The sequence below is a fragment of the Plectropomus leopardus genome, chromosome 6 (genome assembly GCF_008729295.1).
Source record: "Plectropomus leopardus isolate mb chromosome 6, YSFRI_Pleo_2.0, whole genome shotgun sequence".
NCBI lineage: Eukaryota > Metazoa > Chordata > Actinopteri > Perciformes > Serranidae > Plectropomus > Plectropomus leopardus.
In genome coordinates this window covers 10,706,116-10,720,079 of record NC_056468.1, presented here as the reverse complement: position 1 = coordinate 10,720,079, position 13,964 = coordinate 10,706,116, and the positions used below count along the sequence as shown (strand labels likewise).

The 13,964-nt window shown below is 42.0% G+C and overlaps 1 protein-coding gene across 1 annotated transcript in view; it reads left to right on the top strand.

Annotated features, from left to right (window-relative positions):
* The window catches only part of si:dkeyp-14d3.1 (transmembrane protein 132C), a 165,851-nt gene extending 156,043 nt beyond the window's left edge, over positions 1 to 9,808 (top strand). The window contains exons 7-9 of the mRNA XM_042488796.1: positions 2,131 to 2,396; positions 5,729 to 5,920; positions 8,261 to 9,808. Of these exons, the coding sequence (XP_042344730.1) occupies positions 2,131 to 2,396; positions 5,729 to 5,920; positions 8,261 to 9,430 (1,628 nt within the window). The 3' untranslated portion in view covers positions 9,431 to 9,808. The remainder of the gene's footprint in view (positions 1 to 2,130; positions 2,397 to 5,728; positions 5,921 to 8,260) is intronic.
* Positions 9,809 to 13,964: the final 4,156 nt, after the last annotated feature.

Here is a 13,964-nt window from a genome sequence, read left to right as displayed (position 1 = left end):
GTTAAATTGTCAACTCGGTTTGTAATTGGACACTACAGTTAAGTATAAATTCCAAGCTTTTATCACAAGAGCTTCACTTGGCTGGATCACTTGCTCAATCCCAAAGGTTTTCTTTTCGTGATCCTACAATATCTACAGTAGAATATCTGTTATTCAGTTGCATGTGAAATCGGTCCTGCCAGTGAGGGTTTTAAGCCCTTAACTCCAAATCTCACTGTACTCACAGCTTTTCTCTGGAGCGTGCAGCTAACATCTTTATTCCCACAGCTTCGCATGCAGTCAGATTTCTCACGGGATTCAGACAGAAAAGAGACAAGCAGAGCGGATAATCTCATGGAAAACAGTTTAAGAGATTCATTTATTTTCCTCTCCCCTTTATCATGATCGCAACCTTTGCTCATGAGTGTGTGCGTGTGTGTGTGAGAGAGAGAGAGAGACAGAGGAACAAATGGCGATTATTAGACAGAAGGGTGGGTGTGAGTCTACAGTGCAGTATATGATTAGTAGTTTTGCTGACAAAGCAATTTTTCTGTTTGAAAGTGTCCCAACTGTGCCCCAGTGAAATACTGAAGAGCTGTAACAGCATTTATTCTCCCCGATCAACCATTCAAACATTGCTTCCTCAACATCTTATGGTGCCTCATCTGTTGTTTGTTGAAAAAAAACCCAGTTTAAAATCTAATGATATCACAGCAGTGTTGTAACCATTTAAACCCAGTTAGTCATACTCAAAACAATTTTCCTTGCGAGAAAGAGCTGAGCCTCTGTTGGCTGATTTGTTGCCTAAAGTAATAAAATTAGATTTGCTTGCAACAAAGCAATGAGAGAGGCTATTAAGTAAAGCAGTAAGGAGGTGTATGCACATTTACAACCCAGACCAGGTGCTACAGAATGGTAAAGGAGAGACACTGAGAGAGAAAAATGATGGCTATATGCTGGATTGATCTTCTCTTAGAAGTTTAATCAACAACATTGCATCATTACTTGATCTTTAGCAGGTAAACATCCCTGTGTGAGTTACACTGCTGTGTGTGTGTGTGTGTGTGTGTGTGTGTGTGTGTGTGTGTGTGTGTGTGTGTCAACGTTTGACAGAGCTCAGTTAAAGTTAAACACTGCAGTAATACAACAAACCACACATCAGTGCAGAGCTCAGTGCTCTGTTTCTCTTCTCATCTATAAAGAATGTATTTATGACTATATCATAATACTATAATAACTATCAGTTGTGATGTCGATATATTAGTTGTTATTAGTATTTAGTAAAGACAGAATACTTTACAACTACAACATTAAAAATGTATTGACCAGAGTTGGAATAATAGTTTAACAAATCAATTCATGTTATGTACATTTAAGTAGTATTAGTATGAACGAAATTACAGATTATTAGATAATGGACTTTTATTATTATTAAGCCTTTTCTTTAAAAAAAAAAAAAAAAATGTGTAGCCCACATATTTAGATCGAGGGCGTGTTATTCTTTGTTTTATTTCTTAACAACGCAGCCAGTGCTAGCACCTCTTGATGCCAATGTCAGCATGCTATTGGTACATATATAGCTGTCCATCACGATGTCAGATCCCCTTTTTACGGCATAAAATATCCAATAAATACCAAACTTATCAGAAAAAACAAGCATTCGGACATACAGTAGTGCAGGATTTTAAAAACTACCTAAAATAATAGAAACAATTCTTTGGAAAAAAAAAATATTAGATGTGCACTTTGATCTTATAGTTTGGCCTATGTCCACAAAGAGGGGGCGGAGTTTATGACCTGTAGCCAGCCACCACCAGGCGGCGTTTAAGATTTTTTGGCTTCAGTTTTTAGGAGCTGTCATGTCCCAATATTTTTATTTTACAGTCTATAGCCTGTGCCAGACTTCACCAAATTTCATGGCAATCAAAAATTTTCGACTTATAGTGCTAAAGTTGGGATTACCAAAATGTTTAGGATTCATTCTCTGGGCACCATGAATGGCTCCACCAAATTTCATGAGAATCCATCCTATGACTGCATCATTTTTAACATCGCCCTCCCTTGAGCCGATCCTCCAGCATGACTTATAAAGATTCCAGTTGCTCCCATGTTGAACATCGGACTTTCACTTTTTTATAACCAGGTCCACACGGGACAGCGAGGACGAGGATGATGAGGACAGACGAGGACGAAGTTGCACCCTGCAGTACCAGCACGCCATGGTCAGAGTCCTGACCCATTTTGTAGCTGAGTCAGCTGATCCCCGAGGCCAGACCAGTTTCATGCTGGGCTCTGATTGGCAGGTGGACATTACAGAGCTAGTGTGGGACTTCCTGAAGGTAGAGGATCCCCAGATTGCACAGCTACTGGACAGGAGGATTCTGGTGGGACTCGACATGGGGATGACCACTATCCAGGTAGGCCATGTCCTTTAAAAGGGAACTGTATAAAGGATTTCATGTGTAGCATTTAGATAGATACCGTTACATAATAATCCCACTTTGTTCCAGATACAACGTCATTCTTATTAGTGATTAATTGTAGACAAAATTGTTAACAGAGACAGTCAGAGAGACTGCAATCAAACCCTCAGGTTAGCCTAAACTGCCCACGCAACCATCTATCCCAGTATACAGACACACTTCACGGTTCACCTTTCCCCTACTGCACTTTCTTTCCTCATGCACACTTTGATAAATAAAATATTTTCAGAATTGATAGAAATGGCTAAAACTACGAAAATAAGTTGTAAAAACATCTGAACTATTCCATAACTCAGCAAAGATCATAATCTTTGTCTCATGCTCGCAGCATTGTTAATGATACAGTTGAAGGGAGTGCGAGCAGCTGTAACATCCCATTTGTGCCAGTGCTTCCCAAACTAAGACCTTGTTTCCTGTTGCTTCCTGTGTCAAAGAAGATCTATCCACTTGTCCTTCTCTCGGCACATGCTTTGAGAAGGGAGAGAGGAGAATCCAGAAGCAGCTCCTGCTAACAGTGAATAAATTCATTCATTGTGCCATCTGCCATTGTGAGAATCTCTCAAAGCTTCTGTCTGCCTCCGATCTTGTGACTTCAGTTCATTGTACATTTCTTCCAAAATGTGATGATGTAACAGTGTAGAGGGCACTATAGAGGCTGCCAATAATCTCGGCAAAGGTCTGTTTCACTAATTATTCCCAAGGTCTCAAAACTCATGCAGTAATGATTTTACTACTACTAAGTATCAAATTGGGAACATTAAAAAATATTTGAATTAATAAATCAAAAATGTACATGTATTTGTGCACAAATACCTGTTCGGATAATATACAGAAGGAACATGAACATATGGTTTATTCCAGGGACGATAACAGATGCCACTGGTATGACTCGCACCTCCTTTTGTCTTGAGCAGACAGGTGCTTACTGGTGTGTCACAGTCTGTTCTGCAGGCTCGCAGCAGTGAGTGGTTCCTCCCCCTCGGCCCTTTGGTTTGTCATGCTGTTCAAGCTAACTGGATGAGTATCAGCCTCCTAATGGCATCAGTGTGAGTGGGATCCGCTCCCTGGCATTGAGGACTCATTCATCTGTCTGTGTGCAGACATGTCTTCACCTTCCGAAAACATCCACACTCTCACAAAACAAGCACGAACTGGAAAACATGACGGGCGCGAAGGTCTGTCAGCTGTGCCACGCGCCACACAGACTGATGCACAAGGAGGAATTTATCAAGATATGCATGCAGACAGAGTCCCACACGCCACACATGGCATTCATCATAAATACAGTTAGACTTCCTGTTTTTGAATTGGGGTTAAAATGTGCCTTTCCTCTGGATTACCAGTATTAATCAAAGGGAATGGATTCTTACCTACAGGAGGTGTTGGAGTTGGGAGGCAGCCAAGTTCCAGTTGATGTTTGATCTACACAGCCTGAGTAAAGAGATAAAATAAAAAGTAGGTTTTGCATATTGCGCAGGGGCTCGTGAGCCTTTTATGTTAGATGAAACACTTGGAAAGACATTTTCTTAAATCACCTATAACTCATGGTAATCCGCTTTTTCGTGTCTGTGACATCTTCTCTGCAATGTGCTCATTGATGTGATGCTTTTGCATTCCGCCTGACAGGAATCCCTTGTCAATCAAGCTGTGTGACCAGCCTTGACATATTTCTGCTTCGGATTTCCTGTTGATGAAGTTGCTATAGGTAGTTCTCCTTTTCTCTGTTCAGTTAAGGTTGCTCTCACTGCTGATTTCTCCTGGGAAAGACTTTCCCAACCCTTTGTGTTTAGAGGAGGAAATGAAAAAGCTTTCATGAGCAGGCTATACAATGGGTTGAGTCACTATTTTAGAGTAGCACAGCTGTAATAGATCGTACCAGAATGTCACAGGTTATTGCCTGACAATCACGTATTTGAGGGGAATGTTGTGGACGAAAAACTTTTCACTTTAAAGGTGCTGTATGCGACATTCAGAACTTGAATATAGCAGTAAATGACTATTTGCTGTGTAAAGATGTATTGGAGTAAAGGCTTCCTGAGCAGAGAATGAAGTCATGCTACGTCTGTGTGTATTGTAATCCGAGCTTCTCTGTTCTTTGTTGCGGTAGACGGTCCAACCAGGCAAGCATGTTAGTGCATGTGAGTCCCTGTATGTTTTCCACTGACTGGCTTATTGTCACCACTTTGCACTGCACTGCGCTGATAACGCTGCCCCATGGTGAAACAACATTTATTGTGGAAGTTTAGTGCCCATCCTCTAGTTCCCCCAGTGTTAACACTGTTAGCGTTGTCAGCACAGTTGCCATTGTTACAACTGTGTGAAGCTATTAGCATTAATAGCTGCTTAAGGACTCAGCCACCACTATCTTGAGAGCCGTCTGCAGTGTGAAGACTCTGAATCATTGAGTGTGTTTACACTGACATGAAAAACCTGTTTGTGAGCTGGATGTTTGGACCCAACCAACATGTATGTGGGGCCCTTATGGGTAGTCAACAGCCTGAAAAATGGGTACTATATGTGATTGGCCACGAGTTCCATTATGGCCCCATGCCAAATGCCCATATGTGTGGGTTTACACAAGTGGGCCCCACAGGGGTGATGCTTGGGCTACCAAGGTCCCAAATTTTGTATGGGTCCAAAATGGGCATCTTATGATGGGCTCACTTGGGTAAACCCATCCAGTTGGCAACGGGTCATTTTGATACCATGGACAGTTCCATATAGGACTAATTTTCAGCCCATACTACCTACAAGGGCCCCTCATACAATGTATGTGTTTGGACTGTTAACACCATATTCTGTTTTCAGAAACCCAAATAGACCTTATCCTGCTTATGAGAAAGCAGAAGATGCTAGCTGGAGTACTCTATGCAGGCAGACAGCTGTTGGTGATCAGAGTAGAGAGGAAATTAGCAGTTGTCAAGTGGTAGTAAATGTACTGTAGTGTTTATATTTCCTGTCTCACACATCTCTCATCCCTTCTTTGTTTTTTTTTGTAAACTCCACAGGTGTTACAGACTTCAGTAATCAGTAACCGGGTTACTAGTATTGATCGTGTAAACAGGGAATATGAATATGTGCTCATATAAACATCATTTTCCAAATAAAATTTTACCTGGGATAAGCCTCGTAAATGGGTTATTTGTGTCCATGTAAATACACTCATAGATATGCTCTGAATGTGGCACACAGCTCTTTTCAAATGTTGCAGCTGTAATCTATAATATTATCCTTTTTTTTTCTCCACTGTCTTTTGCCCCTCCCAGGTGTTGTCTCCTTTGTCTGACTCGATCCTGGCAGAGAAGACTATCACAGTGGTGGATGACAAAGTGACCATCACAGAGTTGGGGGTCCAGCTGGTGACGGGCCTCTCCATGAGCCTGCAGCTCAGTCCAGGAAGCAACAGAGCCATCCTGGCAACCACAACCACACAGGAGATTCTGCAGAGCCCCAAACAGGCCAGTATACTACAAGCAGAGCTAAAGCTCCGTATTCTGTTCATCAACAGAAATTTATTCAAATTTCAGCAACTACTTTGATAATCTATTAATTGATTTAGTGTTATATCAAAAAAAAGTCCAAATACTTTGCTGCTTCTCAAATGTTGAAGATTTGCTCGTTTTTTTATAGTGAACTGAATATCTAAAGGTTTTGGGATGTTGTTCAAATGGAACAAGCAATTTGATCATTCATTTTACCTCACCTTGACATTTTACTGACAATATGATTAATCTTTGATTTGAGTAGATACAATGTATAATGAAGAAAATTGTTGCAGCCTTGTATATAAGAGAGCTGAAGTGAAGTTTGTAAAAGAAATAAGGCGTGAACTGAGCTTTGCTTAATAGCTCATGTCTCTTTTAGCCACCGTAGTTGAATATAAAGCCTCTAATCTAATAGATTAAAAACAAAGACCAGTAATTATGTGCAAACACAATTTAGCCAGGTCTGATTAAGACAGAGAATGATGCTAATTAGTTTTACACCAGTAATTATTATCTCTTAGCATATTCAGTCATTCCTCAATGGTTTGAAAGCCATCTGAAAAAAGACAGACTTTTAAATATCTTCTGTAGCCAAAATATGTGCATTCTGCAGCCTTGATTACTGTGCTCTTCAAAACAAAAGACTCACTTCCAGAATCCATTTAACATCTGAGTCCTTGAATGAGCTATTTCACAATCAAAGAAAGGCGTGAGTGTGCATGTGCTCGTGCACACGTGTCTATTTGTTTGTTGCACACCATCCCTAACCCTCTTAACTCCAAGGCCTGAGAGCTAGAGTGTGACAGAATGTGTTTCCTTGGGCAGCTAATAGAAACGGGAGCTTAATCTAAGGGCATGCAAAAGCAACTCCACAGCTTCTGTACTAAAATATGACTTACAGCCCAAACTTGGCCGTTCTGTCATACTTTGCCTCCCTTTCTCATTTGCCCTGGCTACTCTCATTGTGGCCCCTTTGATCTGCCCATCAAGTGCTCGCACAAGTTCTCTGAACTGCTCCTTTCCATTCCTCTCCCTTCCCTTTTTCCTCATGTAAGGATGGTTGGGGAGGCCATTTATCTCCCCTATCTCCACGTGCAAACTGTGAAGATAAGCAGGCAGCTCTGCACTGTAAGTCCTCGGGTGTCAGTAATTAGGGAGCGTTGACAGACCACTGTGGGGATCTGCCTTTAGGGATTTGTCCTTCGGCAACATTAAAAGGCAAATTGTGAAACTGCAGTAGGGGAAGGCGTTAAGATGCCTATGTATGGCAAATCCTCACTCGCATGAGCAGTGTTTAATGTAACTGTTTGATCTTTTCTGCCTATCTTCCAATCTGCATCCCCCTTCAGTTTAGAGGGAATAGCCACTGAGATAGCAGAACATGCAAATAAACATTCCGCGTCTCATTCTTCGTAATGATCTTTACTTAGCAAAGCAGGGTTTCCCACACATTCATTTATCTGTGGCGGCCTGCCACCTGCCAGACGGAGCAGTAGAAGGTCAGGCACAGTGGAAGTGAAACTTAACTTTTCGGGTCTAAAAGTTTGATTTCAACCACTTCTCTGCAGCTGCTCCAAATATCCGTCTATCTGATGGATTGACAGATTGACTATCTAACCCGCGACTAAAACTGCAGCTCAGGACAAAACCAAGTAATGATGACTTCAGCCTGCATGACCTTTACGGACCCGCAAAAATGTCCGAATTTAGAGAGGGGACACAGAATGATAAGGAAGGGCCACATGCATACACAAAAGAACAAAAAAACAAACCTCCCATTTTCATTGTCAGCTACTGCCACATATAGATTCTAATTCTGTGGGAAACACTGCAATGTGATATTACACATTACCTGAACATCTGGTTGCTAATCTAACTACCTACCACAAAGGAGGCCCTGCAATTTCATAAGATTTAACTGCTAATACTTTAAAAACTATTTGATCTTTTCCAGTTTGATTTCATGAAATGAGGATGGATGCAGTATTTTTGCAATATTTCTATTTATGTGTAATACAAAAGCACAACATGTTGCTTATGTGTCAATACACACGCCGAGTAGCCCAGTTGGCAGTTGGTAGATGGCGCCCCATATACAGAGGCTGTGTCGCAGCTGCAGGTTCAGTTCCGGCCTGGGCCCTTTGCTGCATGTCATCTCTTTCTCTCTTTCCCCCTTTCACACTTAAGCTGTCCCTTGGCAAAAAAAAAAACTCATAAAGTAATCTTAAAAAAAGTAAAGAAGAAGTTGACTTTACTTTAAAACTTTACTTTCTCTTCCTCTCTCTGTATATTGTTGCCTGTGTGTTCCCACAGGAGGCCCTGATCAGTGCCTGGCTCCAGTTCAGCGACGGCTCTGTGGCTCCTCTAGACCTGTATAATCCCGACTTCTTTGTCCTGACGGCCACCTCCCTAGATGAGGAGATAGTGACAGTGCAGCAGAACCCCTCGTGGAAATGGCCTGTCATCGTGACGGAGGCCGAGGGCCAAGGCCTGCTGGTCAGGGTAGAAATGACTGTCTGCGAGGTCTGCCAGAAGTTCAAGCGCCGCAGCATCCTGGCAGCGGGGAACTGTAACGTCAGGGTGAAGTTTGGTCACAGTGACAGCTCAAGGGGGGGAGGCAGCGACTACAGTCCTGACGGAGACGATATGGAGAACAGAGGCAGGCTTTCCCCGTCCCAGGACAGGACTGGGCCTGACACCCACTACTATGGCAGCTCCATCTCTGACATGGAGGATGGGGTGTTGAGGAGAGCCACCACCACTAGAAGCGCAATAATGCGTAGACCCAATGGGGACAAACTTTCAGATGATGGTAGCCAAAACATGCCAATCGACTTTGCTGACTTCCCTGCTCAAGTGGACCTCCCCCGTGGCCGCAATATGGACGATGACCTCATGCAGACAGCTCGTGGGCTCACAGACCTGGAGATTGGCATGTATGCCCTGCTCGGAGTCTTCTGCCTCGCCATCCTCGTCTTTCTCATCAACTGCATCTCCTATACCCTGAAATACCGCCACAAGGAGCTCTCGATCGAGGGCCAGGAGAACATGAACCATGCCCACGATTGGGTTTGGCTAGGGAACGAGGCAGAGCTGCTGGAGAGCCAAATCAGCCTGTCGCCCCAGCAGGAGGAACAGACTTCCATGATGGACTCAAGCAGCGGGCTCGAGGAAGGCAGCCACCTGCTGAACGGAGGCTCGGCCCAGAAGAACGTGCAGGGCCAAGTGCACCGGGCAGCAGACACAGGGTGCATAGCCAAGGACAGCAAAGGAGACTCACCCACCACCAAGAGGAAGCGAGTCAAGTTCACCACGTTCACCACCATCCCATCAGACAGTAACTACCCCACTGTGAACACACTGACTGGAAGCCACAGCCAGGACATTAAGTGGGTGTGCCAGGACGTGGAGCTGGGAGACTCCAAGGAGTTGCGCAATTACATGGAAAGGTTAAATGACAGTGCTTTGAAAGAGGTGGCATAATGTACTGCGTGCACTTGTAACAAACTCACCCTTATGCCTTTCAGAGGACAGTGGGTCTGGACCGAAACCGGACCCGGATATTGACTTTACTCCAAACTGCCAAAGGGTCATCAAATTAAAGAGGACTGTCATCTCTCCACAAATGGACAAAAATTGCAATGAATGAGGACGTCAATTTCTTTTTTCTTTTTTCATTTGTTTATCAGATGATTTTTGTCATCACTTTATTACTACAGGGTTTAGATAGAATAATCCCAGGACTGATCTGCAGCAACCTGTAATATCCAGACAAAATGTAGATTTTAAAATGAACAGTAACCTGACTAGATAGATGTTCTGAATGTGCGTGCTCATTAAATGGTTTTGGAAGTTTTGTAACATTTTGGATATTAATTTCTTACGCCAGATCCTTATTCCGTGGAAGAGTTCTGGAGAGGCCAAAGCAAGCAATGACAAATTTCTGCATGTCGATGGTTAAAAAAAAAAAAAAAAAAAGAAAAGAGAAAAAAAAAGGCACAACTTTCTGGTTCATCCTCATCCTCTTTAACACGGCAGAAGACCTGTTATGTATATACTGAACAGTCTCCAAAGCATTGTATCGTTGCTCTGTATATTGTATTTTCATAACATTTAAGAAATACACAACAATGTGAAGAGCGTGTATCAGCTTTTATTGATCGCAGCATCACGAGGGCATTTATTTTCTCGAATCCTGAGGTCAGCTGATGAATGTGTTTGAGGAAGGGGAGCCAATTACACATTCATCTTTGTTAAGAGTATTTTATGAGATGCAATTTACACACAGGCCACAAGCTGCTCCCCTTTAATGCTGGCTGGCGGAGGGAAGCGGCCATTAATACTCTCATCTCGTCTATTAGAACTCAGTACCGTAACATGACAGCCAGAAGGGGCTTTTAAACTGAAAGGCTGGACAACATGGTAATGTGACATTTCCTACTACCACCCCACAGTTTAAAGTTTTGTGAGCTTTGAAGAAAATGCCAATTAAGGTGTCATTAACCTGTGCCCCATAGCCTCCAGAAAAAGCACACTGATGGACAAACTGGGATGAAATGCACTCTTCACTCTCTCAGGGAGAGAGTGGATACAAAAAGAGATAATTACAGGCAAGGTGGGAGACGTTTTCTTTTTGGAAATGGATCTTTTATTATTCAGATAATTGCACAAATAATAATCATCTCTGAAAACTTCCTAAACAAAGGCAGTCGGCTGAAAAATTGCATTTTGCTCAGTGAACGTTATTATCATCACAGTGGTGTTGGCTGATTGCATTTTTTTGTGTTATTATTTTCCATCAAGCAAAGAAATGTTCACATTATGTTAACTGTTGCTGCGGCATGGCTCAGATTGTTAATCAGCGACGCTCACGACTTTAGCTCAGAAGAAGGGAGGTGAGATACTTAAGCAAATGGTAGAAGTACCTTGATTGTAATTAGTGGATGCCATTTGGATTATGTCAACAATCTATGCTGAATGGAGCCCCTCCAGACACCTGTACGAGAGTTCAATGGCTTTTTATACTTTTATTTAGCAGATGAAGAGGCTTGTGTACTGATTCTCTTTCTACATCTGTGGTGCTGCTATTAATCCACTGCACGCTGATCCAGGAAACTGAATTAACACAACAAAAGGAATCGATAAATTGATTTCAAATTGAAATATAACAAGCCATGATGGGTATTAAAATAATTAAAGCAGATCATTAATTAGCTGTTTTGGGAGATAAGCTAGTTTGTCTTCTCGCTGAGAGTGAGATGAGAAGACTGACAGCACTCACTGTAACTGTACGGTAAATATGAAACTACAACCAGCAGACTGTCAGCTTAGCTTAGCATTAAGAATGGAAACGGGGGGAAAAAGCAAGCCTAGCTTCGTCCAAGTCTAACAGAAGCAACCCGTCTCTACGGCCGTACAAAAACCGAAGTGTAAAAATGACACGCGGTTTATGTGATGGTCGGTGGATTCTTGATCAGTGCAGGTACTTCCTGGAGTCCTTCAACCCTGAAATGGGTTCGCATTTAAGCACTCGTGGTTCCCTCATCTCGCAATATTTTGAATGGATTTTTGGTTAGATGTCTGAAATGAAGCCTTTACATGTGTTAAAAAAGGCAGTTGCTGAGGCGGCTAGATGAGACTACTGAGCATCATCATGATTAACAAATACACACATGACATACATGAATGGTATCAAGAAAGCACAGAGGTCAAGTTTGAAAGATATGAAACTAATACTGACGCCAACTGGTTACAGTATTTTAAACTGTTCAGTAAAAGTAAATAATATAACAACCTCAGCCTAGCCATTCTATTCTTAAAGTCCAAATCTAAACTACTGGAATTGTATCTTGCACATACATGTATGCACACACGCAGGAAAATTCTCTCTGCTACGCTTTTGTTTTCGTTTCTGCTCTGTCCTCAAATGTTTTGTTTTTTCACTGTTATGCGATCTGCTGTCTCCTGTGTGATTTTCCTGCTCCTGTGGCTCTATCAGTGGCTGCAGGGGATTGAAGCGGGGTCCATGTGCAGCCAGCGTGTGCTCTGTGTTGGGACCATAGCTGCTGTGCTCAGCCTGTGGACTGTGAAGGGCGAGGAGAGCCGGTGCAGGTCTGGGAGGGATTTAACTGTCAGCCACAAGGGCCATGATTGATGGAGGGCCCTGTGTAATTAAAACACCACTGCGCCTCTCTTTCCGTGACCGTCGTCGGTGGCTTTGGCCTCTTCAGGTAGCAGCAGAACAGCCCATTAAAGAGCCACCGTCTCCACCCCCTTGGGCTCTGGTTTTAGACGTGTTCACACCTGCTGGGATGTGGTGGCACAGGAGATATAATGATTGTATTCACTTCCATTCTTAGAGCATGGTAACTCAAGACTCATTTTCGTTGGCCTTGATGCCTTGACTTCCCTGAAAGGAAAAGAAAGAGCCTTCCCCAGGCCTCCATCGTAAATGGATTTTTAATTAAATTGATGATGTGAGACCAACAAACTCACACTAATGGTTGGCTGTGCTCCCTGTGGTCCTAATGTGCCGGGCCTGTATTTGCAATTTTCAAATGATTATTCGCTGCTTGATTTATGTTGCTTCCTTTGAATTCATTTTATAATCAGTTCATAGTACAGTTTTACAGCAACTAAACACAACAAACGCACTGTCGCAGAGGAACAAAGGAGCAGCCGACAAGGTCAGCGTGACATTCCGGTCTGACCGATTTTTACAGACGGAGCCGCAGGGAACCAAAGACAACAGCGTTCATAAACAACACCCTCGTGCCAAATCTGTGTCTTGTAAACACAATCTCCCACCTGACCAGGGCACCACAGTGGGGAGACAAGTACACACACACATGTTCACACACACACAGAGTAACTTGTCTCACCAGCCTTGTAAGGGCTCTTTATTGACTACAAGGAGTCAAGCCTTTCACCTCAATTCTAGCCTTATAGGATTAGGCTGACATTATTATATAGTTTTCTTTGGATGAAATACTATAGTATGACATTTTTATGGCATATTATATTATAGCTTTTTGTGCTATTTTGGAGGACATAGTATAGTATGACTTTTTTTTTTTTGCTATTTTCATCGACATACCATAGTGGTTAGACTTTTTTGTGCTATATCTGAGGACATGCTGTAATATGACTTTTTGATGCAATTTCGGACAATGTCAAAATTGTCAAAATTTGACATTTTTGCCATACTATAGTATGCGATTTTTGGCCATTTTTTCAACATGCTAAATTATGACGTTTTTGGCCTTTTTTGGCCGTTGTTTCCATTTCTTACACTATGAAGCTTCTCTACAAGCTATAATATGTCGTTTTCAGCCACTTTTGGGACATGTCGAAATTTGACACTTTTGCCATATTATAGCATGCAATTTTCGGCCATTTTTTCAACATGCTAAATTATGACGTTTTTTGCCTTTTTTAGCCATTTTTTCCGCTTTGTATAGTATGACGTGTCTGCAAAAGCCACTTTTTCAACTTGCCAAATTATGGTGTTTTCGGCCATTTTTGCAATTTTCTATGTTATGGAGTGTCTTAGTATGCTTTAATGATCTGTTTCCAGCTATTTTGAGATGTTTTTGGGAGATGTCAAATTTTGACATTTTTGCCTTACTATAGTCTTGGATTTTTGGTGACTTTTTCGACCTGCAAAATTATGGTGTTTTCGACCATTTTTGCAATTTTCTAAACTATGGAGTGTCTTAGCAGGCTATAATAATCTGTTTCCATCTGTTGTAAGCTGTTTTTGGGACATGTCAAATTTTGACATTTTTGCCTTACTATAGTCTTGGATTTTTGGTCACTTTTTCAATGTACCAAATTATGGTGTTTTTGTCTATTTTTGCAACTTTCTATGCTATGGCGTGTCTTGGCAGTATATTATAAGTTGTTTGAAGCAGTTTTGAGCTGTTTTTGAAATGTCAAATTTTGACATTTCTGCCTTACTATAGTCTTGGATTTTTGGTCATTTTTTCAACATGCCACATTATGGTGTTTTCGGCCA